The sequence below is a fragment of the Callospermophilus lateralis genome, chromosome 16, assembly GCF_048772815.1.
Source record: "Callospermophilus lateralis isolate mCalLat2 chromosome 16, mCalLat2.hap1, whole genome shotgun sequence".
Taxonomy (NCBI): Eukaryota; Metazoa; Chordata; class Mammalia; order Rodentia; family Sciuridae; genus Callospermophilus; species Callospermophilus lateralis.
The window spans coordinates 35,471,576-35,494,609 of NC_135320.1; the positions used below are offsets into that span (position 1 = coordinate 35,471,576).

A 23,034-nucleotide genomic window follows, 5' to 3' on the forward strand; every position below is an offset into this window, starting at 1 on the left:
TGATTCATTGGATCACACTCATGTTTGCATGCTTGGCTTTTGCTTTGCCTGATATTTATTTCGCTCCAGTGTTTTCCTCCTATGAAGGCACTTCTGATTGTTGAATTTAGCTGCTGCTGCTAAATTCTTCACAATCTCTCTGCTGTACCCTCCAGTACTCTTCCTGGGAAGCTGAACTATTCTCTGCTTAAAATTTCAACTATATGCTTCTAAACCTGAAACAGATGTTATCTTGGCTTCAGGCTTTCACCAAGAGTTTCTCTATTCACATTTTCACAAGGCAGGTAAAAAGGGAGTAATTTGCTCACTTCACTCTGTAGAGAAAGTAAAAAGGGAAGGAATGTGAAATGAGGATGAGAGAGAGAATATAAATATATAAATCAGAGGCAGAAAGTCACATGGAGACAGAGCACTACTGTTTGAGCATCTATTATACTAATATCATATGCTATAGTTTGGCCACTACTGATTTGCCTGGCATTCTTCTTGAATCATATTTGTGGCCACCCAGATTAACTATGTGAGCTGATCTCTTGATTTAATATCAGCTTGCTCTTTTCAGCTCCCATGTCATTTACTGTCTTTAAAAAATGTACTGCTTGTTATTTAGCCATCTGTGTTTTCAAGAGCCCACAGTCTTTTTTTTTTTCTCCTTTCTTTCTTTTCCTACTTCTTTTTGTATGGGAACCAAAAACTAGAAAACATTAAATGAGAAAAATTAACCACTCACAGAAAAGGTGGAAGCCCAGAGAAAAGAGGTTTGTCTTTTATGGTTTGCACTTTGTAAGCTGTGGGTGTGACTCAATTTCCTCACCACCCACATAAAAAGTCACCACCCAATCACTGTTTTTTCTATCCAAAACCCCTCCCCTTTGATTTTGGCTAAGAGAGACCCTAAGAAAGACTGCCCTTTCTGGACGTTGCAAACTGTGACATATAAAAGCTGTCAGCTGCTTCTGTAGCCAGCAGCTTTCAAACCTTGCAGGCTTTTGCTCTCTGGGAGCTTGTAATAAGACATACTACTCTTACAAGAGTTCATGCTACAACATAGCAAAGAACTTTAAATTTTTGGAAGAACAGTATATTCATTTTGGCATTGTTCAGAGGTAAGCTATTTGGCTCAACAAGTTTATATTGCATGCATTGATTTTAAAGTAGCTCATTTTTCCTTTTTTTTTTAAGATATGAGATTGGATTACTATATTACTTTTTTTTTGTTATGCATTGTATCACTTGGTGTACAGATGTGCCTGGGAGACATTATCAGCACATTCTCTGTTGTTACCTGTGATGCATTTTTTACCCCTCTTCACTCTCAAGGTGAACTTTAATTCCTAAAGATTCCCCACTGGAAACAAACATGCACCAATGCATTCTGTGGTTCTAACAATTGGGGCAGATGGCTCACATTCATTTTAGGGTTAGTGGTCATGTTGTTTACTTTACTCTAGCTCTAGAAAGTTCCCCTCAGGGGTCTTTCTCATAATACAGCCAAATGAATAGAGATTTTACTGTAAGGGTTCTCCTAGCCTTGAGTTGAACATTTATTTGGATTTTTGGAGGCAGTCAAATCAAGCAATGCTCCCAAATGATGACTTTGTAAATTCATACCCTCTGGTCCTATTTTTCCCCCCCAAAGACCCTAACTCTAACTTTTCTGCTTTTAAGCAAAGTAAACTCGGCGGCCTCTTCTTCTCCGCCCCTCAAAATGATAGCAATCTGTGCTGTCAGCCATGCGCTCCTGTTCTCCCTTCTCTGTGAAGCAAGTACCATCATCTTACTCAATTCCACTGACTCATCCCCGCCAACCAATAATTTCACTGATATTGAAGCAGCTCTAAGCGCACCACTAGATTCTACGGATATCCCCAAAGCCAGGCGGAAGCGCTACATTTCGCAGAATGACATGATCGCTATTCTTGATTATCATAATCAAGTTCGGGGCAAAGTGTTCCCACCGGCAGCAAACATGGAATATATGGTAAGAGGAATTCTTTTTTTCTTTGAGTTCTAAGCGGGAAAGCTTTAATTCAGAGGTTAGAAGGACCTAAAGGCACCATGAGTGTTTGCATGTCGAGGGAAATGGGCTTTTTATATATTTTTAACTTGGGAAAGATTTTTATGTGCCTGATAATGTTAAATATTGTTCCATCACAGGATTAAAGGGTGTGTGTGTGTGTGTGTGTGTGTGTGTGTGTGAGAGAGAGAGAGAGAGAGAGAGAGAGAGAGGGAAAGAGAGAGAGGTGGTGTGTGTCAGTGTGAATCTACATGGATTTCTCTTCTGTGGGTCCCATAACCACTGATGAACCACATCAGGAACACAAAGAGTGGGGTACGTTGACTGATCACATTTGGAAGGTCTACTTTAAAAAAAAATAATAATCACATGGAACTTTCTCTGTGATTTCTGTATCTAATAGTCATATTTATCAGCTAAAGCATTTCTTGAAACTATTTCTTGAAATTATAGGTTTCATGAGCATGGTTTATTCTTGGGTCGGTGTCTCTTCCCTTTCTTGGACAAAGCTCTTACTGATGTTGATCTATTTGTGTTCTGAGAGAACATGCTGACTTTTTCCTCCTTGTGATTTAAGGCTTTGTCGTTCTGATAGCAGGGAAGCCAGTGCACTTGAACACTGTTCCAACTTGCCATGCACACATTCTCTGCTCTCTCTTAAAAATAGAATCTCTGTGTTCAAATAATTTTACTTGGAGAGTTAAAAAAAAATGAAGTTGGTATTAAAAGGAAAGAGCCTTGTTAAAGTTTATTTTAGGTTTTGAACTTATGCAAGGTTATGATTTAAAGTCCTACATTTTCTAAGAGCATAATGTGGAGTCTGTTTAAAGCAATGAAGACCATGCATATGACATTTCCAGGTTGGGGACATGGGCTCGTAGTACTACGAACGGTTTTATAAGTACTGAACTAGAATTTGGGATTTCTGTCACAGTCTAGGCTCATATATTTTGTATAAACAAACTTTTTGAGTTTGACTCAATGTTGATGCCAATGTAACTGGAAAAAATAAAGATTTGCCAAACAATGTAGGAGAGTCATAGTTCATAGAAGTTCAACTTAGACTGTGAAATGTGTTTTCTTAGGCTTTATCAAAAAAAAAGAAAAGATATAATCATTCCTAATGGGTGAAGAGCAGTATGATCTCGTGGTTAAGATTATGGACTCTAAAATCTAGATGCTTGGATTTGAATCCTCATCTTAGAATATAAGCTGTATGAATGCCTTACCTTGCTGTTTCATTTCTATTATCTCTAAGACTTTTATCATTCTGAGATGAGGATAAAAGTAGTGTCTGCCTCATAAAGTTGTTGTGAGGACCAAATAAATTGAGGAGTAATTAGATCAGTGCCCACAGGTAAATAGATGTTCAATTAAACATTATTATTATTATTTAGTTTTCTATGAAAGGCAAGGGAAAACCTGTTCAAGATCTAGACCTAGAAGAGCTGAGGATATAGGTCAGTGATAGATAGTGTACCTAGTATACCTGAGGCCCTTGGTTCCTGGGCCAGCACCACAAACACAAAGATCTAAAAATAGAAACAGTTACCCATACAGAAGAGGTCTTTCAAGAGGTAAATGTAGAGCTACAAGGAGAATAAAACAAATAAATAAGTTTGAGTTATTATAGAGTTTGAAAGAAATATGTAACTTGTCTTGAACAAGTTACTTAAGGTGTCTAAGATCTAGTCTCCCTTCTCTTAAAATGGGAATGAATACATATAGAAACCAATGAATTAATAATACAAACAAACACTATGAGTAAAGGTGTAGGTAGTATAATGCAGTACAAAGAAGTGAAAAATAGATATATTTTTTCTACTTATTTATCTCCCCCACTTATCAAGAATTAATTTACTCCCCATGTGTTTATTTAATTGCTTCTATGTTCCAGGCCTTGACTGATAATTTCTATAGATGATCTCATTTGATAGTTCACATTCTTCCTGTGAGATTAAGATTCTGATCTTCAATTTACAAATGAAATCATGTAGACCCAGAGAAGGCAATGACTAAGCCCAGGTGATATGGGTAATTAATGGTATTGCCGGAATGAGAATTTAAGCATGTGTAATTCCAACAAATGTTCTTGGGGGCGGGCAGCATCTTTTTATTCACTGGATCTTGTAAACATACCCTTGAGGGACATCTCTGGAAATACCAGGCTTTGTTTCCTCCCTTAAAATGCCATGTGAAATCTTGTAGTATTTCTATTCTATATGTCATTTCCTCATTATTTTCTTCTCAAATACTGGAACTTGAACTTGTGATTTAGTTTGTTAGAACCAGAAATAATGCTGATTACATAAAAGATATTTATAAATCTTCCCTAATTCCATGAAAAGTAATGAGAAGGAGTACTCAGAACAGTGAGTACTCTAAAGCAAATAGGGACTGTCTTATATATCCATGCACATACTCAACACATGGTTCATTCTCACATGCACTTATCCACTTCATATTTACTAAGCATTTGCTATATGTCCAAACTATTCCAAGCATTGGGGATACATTCAGGAATCACAGGGACAAATATCCTTGTTCCCTGGGTGGGAATCAGACAACAAACCAGAAAAATAAATAAATTTACACAGTATGTTAGAAGGTGATAAGATTAGGAAGAAAAATCAAGTGATTTGTGGTGAGGTTGCAGTATTTAATGGATTTGCCAGGGCAGAGCTCACTGAGAATGGTCTGGGGGCAGGCAGACTGAAGATCAAGGAGCAAAGGCCCTGAAATAGGAGGAAATTGATTACTACAGAAAAATGTGCTTGCTTTAGTGAAATCATAAAAGAAGAACTCTAAGTAATGTGGCCAAGGGAAATGCTTCATATGAATTCATCATGAAGAAAGTTGGTGAGGCGTATAATATAATCCATACCTTGGAGGCCAGAGCAGGGATTGTTAAATGATTTTAATTGTCTAAAGCTAAGTGAAAAATGAAGAATTTACTTGGATACTGTTACCTTTATGTTAACTTCTTCAACATTGACTTGGATTGTGAACAACTGGAAAGCTACCTTGGTTCCTAACCTGTGCCATGTACCTCAAAAACTTAGGACACCCTTTGCTATAACCACTTCACAAACATCTATGCTCTGAGTCACCTGCCATATATTCAAATTTTCCTTTTTCTCTGAACACTGTCACTCAAGTGCGTCTCATACAAGAGCTTATGCTAATTGCACCAGCCTGATTCATAGTAGTTGTTTTCACCTACAATTCTCTGAGCCTTTTACTGTTGTCAGTTTCTCCCACCAATGTTTCCTCCTTAATTTATTCCTTTATTTAGAACTCTACCTTCTCAGGTTTGGATATCAGAATGCTGGATCCTTTAATGATATTTCTTACACAATCACATGGGTTTTCTTCTTTTGTATTACACAAGTCTTCATATGTATTGTATTTCTGTCCTCACACTTGAGATTAATTTACAGTTATCTGTGCATTTCTTGCTAATTTCCTAATTCTAAGCTTTCAGGGTGCTAATTCTATAATTATTCATCTTTGTATCTCGTTTACTTGGACAATTCCTTGGATATAGACAGTGAGCACCCAGTATTTGTCAAATTCAGTTGAAATCCCTATGAATTATTATATGTATAAATACCAATAACTTCAATATTATAAACATTTTAGTAGTTTTCTCATCACCATATTTTATTCCACACACTGATATAAATCATTTTTTAATGAATTCTAAAAAAATCCCTAAAATTAGTTTGATCTTTCTTAAGTGTTTCATTGTTAGAGAGTGTATAATTGACCAAACAAAGCAAACGCAATTTGAGCACAAGGGTGCTGATATTCATATTATGATTCTTTTTCTTTGGATATGTAGTCCATGATTTGGGGAAAAAATACCTTATTTGATTCAATGTTCTAAAACAGTGTGTTTTCACACAAATAATAGTATAGAGAGAACTTAATTATGAAATTGAAACGTCTGTATTCTTGGCTTCTGTTCTACAATTAGTTTATTGGCTAATTTCCAGAGCTCCTTGGACACCAGCTGTTTTTCATTCTTCCCAAGGGCAGCCTAAACCATGACTCTAAGCCACAAACCACACTAGTTTCTTAGAATACGAATAATCCCCAAAAGAATGAAATTGCAAAATTCACACATAGAGTAAAATTGGTAGGATGGTTTCTGAATTTGAGTCCATTGAATGAATTCATTTAAAATTTTTGAGGCTCCTCCATGCATGGAGGAGATCCATAGATAGAAATCTTTGTTTTTAAAGTATAAACAATGCAGTAAAAACAAAACAAACGTGAGGGGGACCACTATGCATGTGATTCTGTATTAATAGACTGTTGTGTAAGATTGATGTCATACAAGATAGCCAGACAAATACTGTGGAGCAGTCAAAGAAGTGATAATCTCCGGTTGGCAAATCATGAAAAGGTTCCCTGGAGGAGGAGCATTTGAGATAGATGCTCAGGAAGGGACAGAATAGGATGACTGTGACAGCAGGCAAATCAATGCATTAAAAAAAACACCAGGAGAAAAAAAAAATCTATTTTTGAGGATTTGAGAAAACATTAAGGGTTTCTTTATATCAGAGCAATTAGGGAGACTGTCATGTTTGAGAGCAGGGTCAGGAGTGCATCTTAGAAAGATGACTCGGGCAGTTGAAGGAGCTCAGGATGGATATTGCCAGGGGACATGGTCAGAGTGCTGGTTCCTGCTGAGTAAGCAAAGCCAATTTCTTTAAGGAAAGGGTAAGAGGAACAGAACAGCTGCACCTAGAGATAGTGACAGGTGGCACAACTAGCTGAATTGCAGTGCATAATATAGCAAACTTCCCAGACTAGTGAGGACAGTGGACAGAGAGGTGAAGGACAATGTGAAGGTAATGATGAAACAAACTGAATACTTTAAAACTGAAAAAAAAGAAAAAATGCATAATGTAATTTCAAGAAGCCAAATTCACTCTCTTGATAATATGGCTTATTTTATTTTCTAAGTACCTAAAAATATATATATATATATATATATATATATATATATATATATATATATATATATATTAGAGCTCAAAGAATAAGGTTTCCTGGACTTTTCTGGAAAAGAGAAAATTACTGGTTACCAAGTCATAGCAGGTAGTGAAGTAACAGCATGACTCAAATGAATGAATGGAGAACAGATTAATCCGTCCTCAGAGACAGCCAATAAACTATTTGCCTAGAATGATAATGCATGACTTGGGAATAGAGAAAAATGTTGATTTCGTTTATTTAGGCTTCATGTGGAAGAGAATGTGGATAATGTAAACTACTTTTTTTTTTCTTTCTTCAGTAGTTGACTTAAGACTTGTGTCTATCCTTGTCTTCCTTTTTTTTTTTCTTTTCTTTTTAATGAAGCCATCTTTTGTCCCAGATGGCACATTTCCTTTCATTTGGGAAGGAAAACTCAATTTTCTCATTGTAAACATAGGAAATTTGATGTGTCTAACCTAAATCTTTTCAATGAACGCTTTTATGACTACTAGCAGGCCTCTGAGAATGGCTGCCAGAAAGCAGTGGATGAGAAAAATTGCTGACAGGAGGCATTTCTCCAGCACACTGAGAGCTCTGCATTCCTGTTCCCCTGGATGTAGAACCTTGCAAGTGCCTTGGCTTCCAAGGGAGACTGGGCACATTTTGTAGGAATTTTCTTCCAAGGTGCAGGTTGATTAGTGTTACTTGTACACAAATGAAGAGGGTGGTGACCTTGGTGTTTCTTCCCTTACATCTGTCTCTCCACATACCGAGCCCACTAATGGTGGAACATTATGGGAGTCACCATTTTCAGTATAGCATGTAGGAAGTACAGATGTGAGAACATCAGCGTGCTACGATTCAGCACCTCACCATCAGGTGGCAGGCAGCCAAGCTGAAAGTCAGGGTGACTCTATCTTCTAGTATTTAGTACTATTTTTTGGTGGTCACTGATATTTAACCAAAGATGTAGACAAGTAAGTTCATTGTGTTTCCTGTGTTTATAGAACCTAGCAACTTATTAGTCCCAAAGAGAATACTCAGTAAATATTGGTGGGACAATGGAATAAAGTCTTTAAACCTTTTTGGTTAAAGTGTGAGTGTGTGGCTGTGGTGCTTTCATGGGCCACAGTCACTCAAGATTCAGTCATGCATTCATACCACATTATTTATTCATGTGTCTGGCACTGCGCCTAAGGGTCAACGGGGAGTAGTGACATTCTTTGATAGGAAATACTGGGGACAGAAGGCAGTGTGCTGAACATTAAAGTTGAATAACACAGGTTGCCTTGAGATCGCATGAGGATACTGAGCCCAGCCTTGGACTTGGGTAAGAGGCAGTGAGGGCTTGCAGAAGGAATTGTTTTAAATATTAGATATAAAAAAATAAATAAACATTATATAGGATGGAGTTAAGGAAAGAGGAACAATATAGTCAATATAAAAGGATGTTCTAAGAAGGTACACAGTGCCCCAAAGATATAGACAGAATCTAATGTGCCTTGAATTTTGTACATAAAAGAAAGAGTGATGACCGATGAAGTTGGGGTAAATACCAAGAAACTTGTCTGAATTTTATTCTAAGGACAAGGGAAATTATTGAAGGTTGTAGCTGGGAAGTTTCAGACACAACTTTTAATTTTGGAAAGGTCATTCTAGCCACAGGGTGTGGAGGGACTAGAGAGAGGCAGACGTGCAGACAGGATGCACTGTCATGAGACTGTCATGACAGTCTGGGTGAGAGATAATTGAAACCTGAACTCAGCTTAGGCAATAGGGATGCATCGAAGTGAATTAGAGCTGTGAAACATTTGAGGTTCAGATTAATAGGAGCAAGTGATTCATGTGATGAGGTAGAATGAGGATTCACATGACAAGATCATCAAGGAAGATGAGTCTAAACCAGGACAGTCAGGTTTCTCTGAGTTAGAGAACACAAAATAAAGAACAGGTTTCAGGAGGCCCTTAAGCGGCTGCAGGTTTAGCCTTGGGGTACCTGTGGACGGAGGTTGAAATAAGTGTCTAGTGTGTGGGAGGGAACATTCTTCTAACAGAGAATTTGGGATGGGAATATGCATCGTTAGTCAAAATGGACCACTTTGCATGGTAGAGATAGGATAGTGTCATGAACACAGCATGCCAGGATGATTTTATGTCTGGGAATGTACTCAAGAATTTTTGCATGAAAATGTCACTATTTTTTTTTTTTAACTGAGATGTAAGCTATCCTTAATCCAAACCTGTTTCAGGAGCTTAGGCAGCACCAGACCTATCTAGTCCTCCTGACATACTCAGGTTAAGGTGTTTTGGGAAACTCATCAAAGAACTTCAGAAAAATAGAAGTTAATTGGTCTGGGCAGCCTGGTGTTATGAATTTAATATATCTAAAAAACATTTAATAAATAGCCAATGGCCATTTAATAGTTATGAACTTGTGGTGTATGATTGCCTATGAGGATTTCTGAAGAATGGTTTGGAAGAGGGGCAGGGAAGATAGATACTAATAGATTAAATGGGTCACTAAAATATATCTACCTCTAATCCCTGCTGCTTGGGGGGCTGATGTAGGAAGCTCATGAGTTCAAAGCTAGCCTTATCAACTTAATGAGGCCCTAAGCAACTTCCTGAGGCTCTAAGCAACTTAATGAAGCTCTAAGCAACTTAGTGAGACTCTGTCTCTGAATAAAATACAAAATATGGCTGAGTTGTGACTCAGTGGTCAAGTGCCTCTGATTTCAATCACTAGTACCACAAGTGCCTCTGATTTCAATCACTAGTACCACCCCTCTAAAAATTAATAATACATTTAGACATGGGTTTGGAGAGATGAGATCAAAGCCCACCTCTGCAACTTAGTAAGACTATCCATAGCACCTAAAATCAGGTACCAAGCATTTCTTTTTTACATAAATAGGGAAGAATGCTCAATAAGTTGTTTTTAGACTAAACTTTTCATGACATCTCTTAAAATTTCACACCATGTACTTTAAACCAAAACAGTCCAAAAATGTTACTTAAGGACACAATATTTTTTCCTACTAAAAAGTGCATCAAATTCATATTTCATAAGTTAGTTAAATATGAACATTCTACCAAATCTGTCTCTCTGCATTCCAGAGAGATCATGATTTCAGCAGGCCGTAGGTAGGCGGAAAGGCATTTGCATTCTTCTGACTAAGTGGGCAATGCTAGATATGGGGTTTGCATGTGTATCACAGGACAGTGTAACAGTCAAGAAATCTGGTTTTAGAATGCTATAACATTGAGTTGGTGAAAAGAAAAAAAAAAATAACCACACATGAAAATGCCTTCCTGGCTCATAATTGCAGAATTAAATGATAGCTGGTGTGTATTGTATTTCTCTGGAAAGGAGAACCACTGCAAGAAGCCAGTCATCAATGAATGGTTTTAAAATTAAAGATAAAATCATATGGTAAAGAGTGACTTGAAGGGAATCAGTATCTCAAAACTTTTAAAATGTTCTGTCATGTTATTTTTCACTACCTGACATTATTTTCCCTGTGTGTAAGCTCCTTATCATTTCTACAAAATTTTGTTTTTGACTCTGTTAGTTGCTTCAGGGTAGATCTGTTGAGTGGAGATTCATGCTTAATATGGTGATCAAGAGTGCACCGTCCACTGTTTCCCATTTAGGGGACTCTAGTCCACTGACATCACAAATATTCTCAAATCCCCACCAATAATAGTTTTCATTGAATACACTCTTGCCCAGATAGAAGTGTGCTCATCACCCAATATCTCACCTAACCCTCACCACAGTCTGCAGAGATGAGGATAATTTTTCTTATTTAAAGATAGGTATCCTTGGGATGGGGTTATGGCTCAGTGGTAGAGTGCTTGCCTAGCATGCATGAGGTACAGGGTTTGATCCCCCACACACATAAAAAGAAACAAATAAAATAAAGGTATTGTGTCCATCTTCAACTAAAAAAAATATGTTTTAAAAAAAGATAGGGAGGCTGAAGCTTATGGGGTATAAATTCTCCAGTCCTAGAGCAACACAGTAGTACAGTATAGGCTTCCCTTCCTGTGTTCATCTGTCCTGTTCATGAGCCCAGTGGATGGAGGATTTTCCTACATGCACTTTATTTTAGGACATCATTGAATAGTGGAAAGAATTTCTTCATGTGGAATCAAACCTTGCCTTCTGTGCTCTTTCTACCCTTGGAAACCATGTAGGAAAACTGATAGTGCCTGAAGTCTTGAATGGTTACTAGCAGGGAAGAAAAGCTCTGTATCATTAACTCTCAACTCCATCACTAAGCTCTTTCTCAGCCACCAGCCCTTTTGTGTGGAAGACCTCCTCGTCATCTCTCACATGACCAGGGCTGCCAGTAGAGGCTCTCAGGCAAGACTGCATAAAGATATCTGACTTATTAAAATCCTGGTAATGGCAAGAAGTGGTGTCATTAAAAAAAAAAAAAAAGGAAACTGAAGGCACCACCCCCTCTTACTTCACGGAAGAACAGTACCAGTTAGATCTGTGTGGTTCTGCACCAGCAGGGTCCTTCCCTGAAAGGGTTACAACATGCATGTGTTCTTCTGATAGCGAGAGTAAGATGCATAGAATTGACCTGCAGAATAGAGGTGACCGATTATTCTCTGCCTGTCCTACTTCTGTGGATGCATCCTCAAGTCAGTGGCAGATTTGGTGGGCACAGTCTCCTGGTGATTCATATTATCATGAATTAAGTTGCCTGTGGGTTAAATGTGTGTTTTATATGAAGACTTGATGGAAAGGGATGCCTGAATTTTTATCCTTAAGATTTTGGATTTTTAGAAAGTTACATACATATATCTCTGACATTTTTAACAAAACAACAAATCCCAACATTATGCACAATTATAATGCACCCCTAAGAAATATGGAGAAAAATAATACATCAAGGGATCACAAGTGATGGCAATAATTCAGTTCAGAGTCCCTAAAAACAGTGCATCTGTTTAAAGGCAAAGAAACCTACATAGGGTTATGTTTTAGTCATTTTTGTTTTGGTCTGACCAAAAGAACTGGCAAGAACAATGTAGAGGATGGAAAGTGTATTTGGGCCTCAGAGTTTCAGAAGTCTCAGTTTGTAGATGGCTAACGTCATTGTTCTGGGCCTCTGTAAGGCAGAACATCGAGGCTATAGTGTGAGGTGAGGAAAGCAGCACAGAACAGGAAAACCAGGAAGCAGAGAGAGCTCTGCTTACCAAGCAGAAAATACATACCCCAAAGGCACAATCCATTGACCTATTTCCTCCAGCCACATTGTACCTGCCTACAGGTGAATCCATTCAAATGGATTAATGCATTGATTATATCAAGGCTTTCATAACCTGGTCAATTCACCTCTAAGCTTTCTTGCATTGTCTCATACATGAGCTTTTGGGGCAAACCTCCTATCTAAACCATAATAGAACAGTACTTATCTTACCTAAAAGATCTCTTCTTTTAAACATGTAGAAAAAATCCATAGGATCCCATCTTGGCATTTTTACATAAGAGTGGTTCTGAGTTTTGAGGCTCTAGAGGAATGTTGTTATTGTTTTAATCAAGTGCCTTTAACCATCTTCTGCTGTAACCAAGTAGAATCATATTGATTTTATTCAATTAGTCTAATCAGTACCCAACATTTCCCCTATGAGGTCCCTTCTCTGATTCTGCTCCCACACTTCCTGTCCTGCAGCCTGAGGAGTCTCGCACTCGCTGCTGCCTCCTGTCTGGTTTAACACTGGCTGCTGTGTATTCAGTTCTGTTTCCTCTATCACCCTTTCACTAACATTTCTATCTAATGAGAACAGATGCACCAATTTTATGACAGAGCCTCAATCATGCCCATGAGTGTTTTAAACTTTTGGCGGCCCTCAGGGGAAATACTTTAGTCATCACTTAACTTTTTTTTTTTTTTTTTTTTTTTAGTGGCTGTCAACATCACTTCTGCAAGTCAGTACTCTTTCCTCAAGCTAACAAAAAGAACAAATAGCCTTAGCTAAGTTATTAAAAGCAAAAACCAAAAAATGTGGCCTATGTACCATGCATCTACTTTTTATACAAATATGTGAGCTTTGACATAATCAATGCATTAATCTACATGAATGTCCAAGAACATAAGCATCTATAGTACATAGCATCTGCCTGTACACCAGGGCTCTCACAGCATGGTCAATTCATAAATCTGTCTCTAGACACTCAATGTGAAACTTTTTTTTAGCACTTTATATCTTTGAAATATTTCCATGTACACCATGTATTTTTTCAGAGTTAAGTATAATTGTTAAAATTAATATTCTTGTTCCTTCAATTTTTAACTTCAAATTCTGATTTTTTAATAAATATAGCAGGTTTTAGCAGTTATATTTACTCACTGATTTAAAATTTTAAACTGTATTTATAGATTTAATGTGTGATTTTCACATTTATTATTTCAACTGACTTATTGATAATTATCCTTTCCATGTATTTAAATGACATTTAAGCTAAGAAAAACAATGACTCTTAAATTCTCCTAAATTTTAGATTTTAAGTACTGTCTTAAAAATGAAATTGAAACATTTTCTTATCATTTTCAACTTAAAATCACAAATTTAAGTAATTACTTTATATTGAAAATATGACTGCTCTGTTACTTTAATATGCTCTATTCTTTTAAATATTACAGATAATAATAAAAGCAATTAAGTACAGATTTCCTTATCAAAATATTCATCCTTTTAAAATTTTACACATTTAAAAACTTCTATATATTTTTTATGAGGCAAAAGATGCTACCTATTTAAGGGGAAAAAAATGTCATCTCAAGCAAGTGCAGAGTTATGGTTCCAAGTAACAATTCTTGCTGCTTTCCAGTTTGACCACATTTCTTATTGGCTAGAGACACTGGCTGGGATTTAAGAAGGGAGCTTCAGATGTCATGATGTTTCATGATCCTGGCTGCCACAATGTTGTGGATCCCAAAATTTAAAGATAGTTGATTAGACAACCTCTTATCTAGGTTGGATTCATATCATTGTCTAATTTTTATGTCTTCTTATGAAAGCAAGTGACCTCCAATCCATCAACATTCTCTTACTCAATTCTGTATTCTTTAGCTCAAGTCTAGAAAATCTCTGAACTTGACGAGAATCCTGCATTCTTTTCATATTCACCTTATCTCTTAGGGTCACACTTCGTCTAGATATTTAAAATGACATCAGTTTGAATTCTGAATCTCTCTCAGGTCTTAGTCTAAGTTGTTTCAACTTCTTGTGATTTATAGGCAAGGTACTGTGTCCAGCTTGATCTATCTTATTATGTAACAAGCAGAATAACTCATAGTGAATGCTTTAGTCGAAAGGTAATTCAGTTTATAAACTGATCAAATAAATGACTCTAAACAACAAAGAACAGAAGAAAGCCATTTGGAGGCAATTAGGGAAGACCTACAAGTCTATGCACACTCTGATGCCATTGTAAGCCATTTTATTTTATGAATTACCTAATTTAATCATAACATCTAACTTCTAGGGAGCCCTATAAATGTGTTTGCACATTCATTCATAATAATCTTAATTTTTGCCTCATCCTTAGGAAGTAAGAATTGAGGTGTTTTATGAGTAAATTATCTGTGAAAGTGTCTTGCCTATTTAGAGAGGAAAGAACTAGTGAGACAGAATGCCAAAGCTGTCTGAATAAAAGCTAACAAAATAGCAGGTGTCTCTTTTTCCCAATGAAAAATAATACTGTTTTTCCTATTTTCTAGGCATTCCACAGAATTAGGTGTTTAATTGTATCCTTGTTTCCTCTGATGATACATCCATAGGCTAAAATATTAAAATCATTTCAAATAAATGCTCAGAAAAAGATGCCAGAGGAAAATCATTGGATAGATTGATCATCATGAATTCAAAAATTTGTAAACTAAGTCAAATGCTTAGGCAATTTACAATTTACAACTCATTCCCTGAATTTGACAAATTCTTTCACATTATTGCCCTGGTGACATTTAGTCCAACTTAGAGCTTCTGGGGAGAAAAAAAAAAAAATACTACATGTGGGTTTACTCCTTACAAAAACTGTAAGTCTTTTGTTAAAATATCCTGTAGTTTCTCAATACAGTTATGATTGCTATTTTCACAACTCAGAGATCTCATCATAATCATAAACTCAAATACCTCAGAAGATTAAAGACGTTCTATGTACCCATGGTTTTTTTTTTGTTTTTTTTTTTTTCCTGGAAGATATAACCAGTGGAGAAAGACAGTGACAGCAAATGCAGTTTACCTGAAGATATGATGTAATTCCCAAATATTAGAGCTCCCTACTTAAGACAGCCCTCCCTCCTCTGGAGGGTGGGTTAAACTCACAAAGAGGCAAGAAAGATACAGCACCTCTGACTTCTCCTGCAGCAGGCATTAGAGGGAGTCAGTCATATCTCCCATAGGAAGGGCAAGTCACCCCCTCTGTATGGGACCTTGTCAGTCTGTGTCTATCATCCTTTCCAGAATTGTCCTTTAGTAACATGGAGCAGGCAGAAATCCTTCCCTCCAGTTCTCTAAAAGCAAATACATGTAGAGAAGGAAAGCAGTCATTCCTCTTCCCTTGAAACCATCCTCTTCAAAATTTTACTTAAGATGTTTCTACATAGATACAGCTAAAAACGTGATCCTCCGTAATGGTGAACACATTTACTTCATATCAAAATCCCTTATAATGGTTAACAAAGAATGCTTTTGTAAGATACTTTCTCATGTTTGAAATTTTTTGTTTACCTTTTTGAACACCCAATATTTAGCTTTTCAACATATGAATGAGCCTAAAGGCAGGCTTTATATATATGATAAATTACTTCTAAAATTGTTAAATGTTTTAAGTTTCTCATTATTTCCTTTTTTACTATATTTTTTGTATATTTAAGGTACACAAGATGACCTTTTGATACTCATATAGATATTGAAATAGTCAAAGATTGTTAAATATTTTAAATTTTATTTGGATTGAGAGCTGAGCAAGTCACAGGACAATATAACAGATCTTTCAGGCTCAGATGTAGGAGTTGCTCAAGTGCCTATAAATCATGAGAAGCTGAAGATGAAAGAGACCCTAGACGTAACCTCATGCAAACTCCTTATTTTATGGATGAGTTGCATAGGAGATAATAATTGACATGCCCTGGGTCACAGATGATCTGAGTAGTAGAAATAGGGATAGAACACTGGATCCTTGAGTCTCAGGTCTTATTTGTACCATGGTATGGTTCTATTTTAGCAGCAGATTATAAGAAAGTGTCTTTAGATCTGGGTTCACACTTTACTTCAATATGAAAACGACGCCTACTTGTATTTCTTCCCAGGTAAATACAATTAGTTAAGAACATTTCAGGAAAAAAAAAAAATTTGTTGACACTATCTGTCTGAAATTCCTTTGTGAACTAATTTTGTACTATGGTAAACTGCAATCGACATTTCAGAAATTCATGTTATTAATATTTGGTGAAAGAAGAAATATTAGATAGAACTATATCAAATGAGTCTGATGTTTAATATGCATTTATATTACTTACCATATGGATTGACAGGCTTACCTCAATAGTTGCATAGGGAAATCAAGCCAAGCATTTAAAATTTTTGACAGTGCATTTGAGTCCTAGAATACTTTGAGTTTATGTGAACTCTGTGAGTTTACTTCATGCAATCCTATATCAATTTGTGGAAGATGACTTTTTTTCATAATTTAAAACAATTTCTGACTAACAAATCTCTTTGGAGGGTAACCGCCATGGTCTTTTGAAGAGTTGATTTTTTTCTCATTTCATTTCAAAGTCATTATCTTAATTTTCTTTCACTTCAATACATTTCCATGTTAAATAAAACTATGTAACCCATTATCCTTGGAAAAAGATTAAGACTTTTCAGTGTTATGACCAAGAAGTCCCATGAGTTTGCTAGAAAACTTGTAACTTGCAGTGAATGCAAGGCTATTACTCTTCTTCTGTTGTACACAACTCACAACCTGGTAGAAGAGAAAGACAGCAAGTTTTCACATGAAGCTCCATGTTAATTTGAGTAGTTACAAAACTCTCCCTTCCTTCTTCATATGATGTCTTAGCTTTCTCAAATAAATTAGTAGCCACTCTCGAGTTGCAATTTGAACACAGTTTTCAGCTAGGATATATAAATATTATAAATAATGTAGGAAATAATGTTATGACTTTGAACTATAAAATTTAATGTTAAAGTTATTCTTTCCACCAGATAAATCATCACTAAATAATGTTCCTACTAGGGAGGAATTTTGGAAAACATTTTTGCTTGGAAGAATGCTATTTATTTTCTATTTTGTGCCTTATACCTTATGACTACCTAGAAAATAGATTGTCATTTCAGAGTGACTTATTATTGTCAGGTCCACCAATACTTGGCTTAATTTCCTTATGCAGCTATGAAGATGAGCCTATCAATCCATATAGTAACTAATATAAATACATATTAAACCTAAGAGTCATTCGGATATTGTCCTACATATTTTTTTCCATGAAAGAAAATTTGCTGTACATGCATAACATCCTTATTAATTTGCCTTTCTTTTTCAAGGAAAGTAAGTTACTATTTTTCTTAATTTATTTAATTAAACCATAATATACTACATTTGTGTCACACCTTAGGTATGTACCATTGTCAAGTTATTTTCAATCATGATTTGTTTCTAGCTCATACCAACTAAAAATGTAAATTCTCTTATTATTATACTGCTATAAAAAGTCAAATGATAAAACATGAAGGTTCCATTTGATTAATCATGCTATAATATAAATTGAACTTTGGAATTTGCAATATATTATCAGTGTTAATTTTGAATAAATTTGATCATATTTGTTTTTAAATATATTAGTAGCGTGGCTCCTTATGACTTCTAGGGAAATCTAATGACTTTGCTGGATTCAAATTTCAGTGGTCAGTATGAGATGTCCTTGTAAGTCATGAATAAACATGGTATTTTTTAAACTTATCCTTTACCAAACTCTGAATGTGGTCTGGATGTTGAATCTAAGAGCATTATAAAGACAATATTCTTTTTGTAGTACAACCATATCGAATTACGGAACTTTGAATAACAATGGGGTGAAGTAGCTTTCTTCTAGTTCTTTCTAGAATTGAAAGAACTCTAGGAAATAGTAGCACTGCTACTTTCCATTTACTTTGTGTTTGTTATAGCAAATCCAGTAAAACTGAAGGTTTTTTACCCCTACAGGTTTGGGATGAAAATCTTGCAAAATCTGCAGAGGCTTGGGCGGCTACTTGCATTTGGGATCATGGACCTTCTTACTTGCTGAGATTTTTGGGCCAAAATCTGTCTGTCCGTACTGGCAGGTAGGGAGCAGTTTCGCTGATGCAGTTTATTTACATGATTTTATTTCATGGGAGAATTATTGTATTATATAGGAGAATGACACCTGTTCCAAGTAACATCAGAAGATATTTACTTAGTGTTCACTCTGAATCAGGCCTCGATATTTGGTCTATTAATATTTTAGATGTCTTCAAGAATTATGAAACTAGTTAAAAAGCCCAAATAAGACCAGGTTCCCTTTCAACACTCGTAACACTTTTCCTTAGTCTGTATCTCTCACTGACCTCACAAAATCCTAGAGATGGTCACGTGCATGATGATGTGTCCCATTGCCTCTCAGGAAAAATTCCAATTGTGGCAGAATCCATTTGTGTGTGTGTGTGTGTGTGCGCGCGCGCGCGTGCGCGTACGCACAGATTTCTCATAGTTGTGTGTATCTGACATAAATAAATTGATTAGTAGACAAAATAAAAAATATTTATATTTACATATATGCATATATTATATGCAGGTATATACAACTATGGAGAAAGCTATTCCCATTGATAGGATACTTTTTCTACCAGTGTGGATTTTCATTATCTAGTGTTCCAAAGTTTCATTCTTTTTCCATATGGGGAGGAAAATCAAGTGTGCTGATATTAAAATCAAATTGATCTAAATTTAAGGAAAAAATGCATTTAGAGCTAGTATTATGACTACTTCTATATATCTAATTTTGAATTACTTGAGGACATGGATTAAATAAGATTTTGATAGCTCCTAAAATATTTACATTCTTTCTTCAAAATAACCCAACACATATTTAGACAAATACAGGGTCACTTCCTCCAGTCCTTGGTCATTTTGCATGCTTGCTCCTACTTGGAAAAAATCCAAGAGTAAATATGCTGTTGGATCCTCATGAATAATCTTTTTATTAAATCAACTTACAATGTAACATGAATCCATTATAAATTACCATTGATGTATCATACATGCTTTTTTTTTTTCTTTTGACATCTAGATATCGCTCTATTCTCCAGTTGGTCAAGCCATGGTATGATGAAGTGAAAGATTATGCTTTTCCATATCCCCAGGATTGCAATCCCAGATGTCCTATGAGATGTTTTGGTCCTATGTGCACACATTATACACAGGTTGTTTCAATTACCTTTTTAATGTTCAATTCATATTTTTTAAATCTTATTATATATTGAGGGACATTCATTTTCTTAGCAATATTGGGAAATATTGGTTTATTTTCACAGATGGTTTGGGCCACTTCCAATCGGATAGGATGTGCAATTCATACTTGCCAAAACATGAATGTGTGGGGATCTGTATGGCGCCGCGCCGTGTACTTGGTATGCAACTATGCCCCAAAGTAAGTACCAGGTTGTATTCTATTTCCTGGATCCCTGAACGTGTTAATTATCTCCAGTTTTATAGGCATTTTTGACAGATAAATGTGTAAGACTTTACTATACATTTGGCCTCTAATCCTCAAATTCACCATCATTCATTCCTATATTTTTGAAAAACAATTAGGTAAAAGGTTTCTTTTAACAAGGGCAAGGATTCTGGGGTAAAATGGTAAGCTAAACAATCTGAGACAGTGTTCTCACTAAAGTCTCCTTACCATCTTCTGTCATAGCAATTGCAAACACTTCCTAATTGTACTTTGTAAGTTTTTAATAACTATATAGAGGACATCAGAAAAGAATCTGCTAGGAACTTATCAATACACAATAGTCTCATATATCAATATAGAATGTTGTCTCACCTTTTTCACTAGGGAAGCACAGTATTGGAGATGAATCCTTTCTTTCTTATTATTTTTAGATTTAAAAAATCCATATTCTCAATCTTTGGCCCACATAGAATATATTATAGAAATTTATCAAAGATTATAAATAGTCCTATTTATGAACAAGCTTTAGTATAGAAGGATCAATAGACATTTGCCAACTTTTGAGAAAATGCCTTCCTGATAACAATAGCTCTTTAGAAGATAAAAATGCTCCAATATTTATACACAGTTCTGTTCCCATTTGGAATAAATAACAAAATGTGCAAAGGATTTATGATACTCTTGGTGTCGTCCAAAGTAAGTCCCAAACAAAGATTTTCTCCAGCTATTCCAACACAGGGTGGGAGTGAGCAAATGTGTCAGGAATAAGTGCATTACTCATTGATATGGTGGTGTGCCAGTGGCAGTGTTTTTGTAAAGTTAGAAAAATAGTGATTTTCCAGATGGTCCCCTCTTTATAATTATTAGGTTATGGAGGTTTGGAAAACAGAATGTTTATTAATAATAATAATAATTCTTAAAAATGTATCATTAAGAATAGTCATTAAAACTGTGCATTTGTTGGACATTTTTATTTTCCCACTTTTTATTTTCCTATTGTGCCTTTCCACTTTCTACTGCCATAAATAGGCTAAATAATAACCAAATGGTGAAAATGGTATTTTTTTCATCCATTTAACAATTTTGGTTTTGCCCAATGATTAGAATTTTCTAATATTATTGATGAGCTCCATGATTGTTTTTTAGATCCAAAAAATTAAGATATTGCATTAACATGCTATATTTTACTTTTAAAAAAATTTTCTGGAAACTAGGTAATGAAAAGTTTGAAAATCTTGACTGGTAGGGAAAAAATAAGAGCTAAAAGATAATTTAATTAGATGGAATAGGAAAAAAGTAAAATAACATGATCAACCGGACTAATTTATTGTTGAATATCATTAATTCAATAAAATCTGAGATTTATGTAAAAGTTCTTAATATAATATAGAATGTCACATATAATAAAATTTTATTTCTGATTTTTTTTCTTACCAAAAATATGTGTTTCAAAAAGTGATGAAAATAAGTAGAAAATAAAATTTAGATAGCATGGCCTGGATCCATATACATTTTTAGCTTTGGGTAATTAGATACAGAATGGAACGAGATGGAGTTGAGAAGCCAGGCACACTTAGAATGGGCCTTGAATATTTCTGGACAAGCAGGTGATGTCATCAGAATTATGCTTGGCGAATATTATCCTCAAGGCAGACTGCAGAATAAATTAAACAGAAGTGGAAAGTCTTAAAATCCCATCATTTTATAATATTAATAATAAATTATCAAGCTTTTCATTTTATGGGTAAATTTTCTTTTATGTGCATTTTATTTTTTTAAAAAAGTGTGGGTCTTTATTTAATTGGCTATAATAGATATTTTCATGTCCTCATTGTCATTGCCTGGTTGTTTTTTTTTTCAGAGTTTAAAGAAGATAAGAACCACTTGTTTCACATTTTAACCTCTTACCTGTTATTTTCTTTTCCTCAGCCTTGGGTTTATACCATCTATAACCAGACTTTCTCCTGAAACTTCAGTTTCCTTCACATTGCTCTCTATATTAGTATTTCTTAATGCTCTAGTCACTGTCACCATGAAAACTTCTCCTTCATAATTAAAAGAGTCAAATAACAGTCTGGTATTGCAGCTATTTTAAACTTGTCTAAATGGTGAATTTGGTTTATTACTATGATCATGACCATCCATACAGTGGAAGAAAAAAATATTGACAGCACAAAATAATTCAGTCAAATGTGTTCAGGATTTAAAAAAATAGTAGCAGTAACTGAAAAAATTTGAGTAGCTATAAATTTGAATTTATATGCTAGAAAGGTTTTGAAATCACCTCTCCTTGTCTCTACAAACCCTCATTCTCTTACTATGAGAATACAGTTGTGCTTTTCTCTTTATTTTATGAAGACTGGAACCTAAAATATTTTAAAACTTTAGAAACACATCTATGAACATTTATAGTGTATTTATTGTGGATATGGTGACTTACTCATTTCATAATTTCTGAGCATCCCAGAACATAGTAGGTATTTTGTTAATCATCCTTAGGAAGAATTAGCATGAGTTTAGAAGCATTAAGTTTAAGTGACAAAGACCTGATTACGTGCTCTTGAAGCCTGCCAGAGGAGGCAGATTTGTGGATGGAACCTACTAGAGTCCCATGATCTGGGGTATCACCATGCATTGTAGGGCCTCATTTCTTACCTGTGAATTAAGATAATACTAGCTTACACAGGAAAAAAGTATTTTAAGAGCAAAATATATAGAATACCTTATGGTGGGAATAAGAAATGGATGTACTTTTCGGTGGCTTTCTAAAATAAGCTTCTGAAAAAGATTCTCATCTGCCAATACATATGAGCATGACCTTAAGGACAATCTGATTTTTAAAAATGAGTGAGTATGATTGATGCCATTTTGTTTTCTCCTTCCAGGGGCAATTGGATTGGAGAAGCACCATATAAAGTAGGAGTGCCGTGTTCATCCTGTCCTCCAAGTTACGGGGGATCTTGTACTGACAATCTGTGTTTTCCAGGAGTAACGTCAAACTACCTATATTGGTTTAAATAAGCTTACCTTTTTTCTCCAGGAAATGTCATGGTTTCTGGGAATCATAAGCATATATATATATATTGAATTTTGCACATATTATACATATTTTATAATGATAAACTTGTTTCAATTTAGTATTCATTTGTATAGTATTTTTCTAGTATGTCCTTTAATCCTTGAATACAATCAAAACATCCATTTCTATTTACTGACCTCTAAATTAAAATATTGTATAGGTAGTGATGACATAGTTGATGCAGTCAATTCCAAAACTTGCATTCCAAAGGAATTATGATATTATGTTCC

The 23,034-nt window shown here is 35.3% G+C and overlaps 1 protein-coding gene across 1 annotated transcript; it reads left to right on the forward strand.

The window, feature by feature from the left end:
- The first annotated feature begins 1,708 nt into the window (after positions 1–1,708).
- Pi15 (peptidase inhibitor 15) lies at positions 1,709–22,746 on the forward strand. Its single transcript, XM_076836244.1, has 5 exons — positions 1,709–1,981; positions 18,234–18,352; positions 19,339–19,471; positions 19,583–19,698; positions 22,611–22,746. Exons 1-5 carry the CDS (start codon positions 1,709–1,711, stop codon positions 22,744–22,746), a joined length of 777 nt encoding a protein of 258 aa, XP_076692359.1.
- Positions 22,747–23,034: the final 288 nt, after the last annotated feature.

What these genes read in the sequence shown, in the direction of transcription:
- Pi15 (XM_076836244.1), top strand. Translation starts at nt 1,709, where the DNA reads ATGATAGCAATCTGTGCTGTCAGCCATGCGCTCCTGTTCTCCCTTCTC. An exon ending in CAGCAAACATGGAATATATG is followed by an intron (nt 1,982 to 18,233) that starts GTAAGAGGAATT and finishes TTACCCCTACAG; the next exon opens with GTTTGGGATGAAAATCTTGC. An exon ending in CTGTCTGTCCGTACTGGCAG is followed by an intron (nt 18,353 to 19,338) that starts GTAGGGAGCAGT and finishes TTTGACATCTAG; the next exon opens with ATATCGCTCTATTCTCCAGT.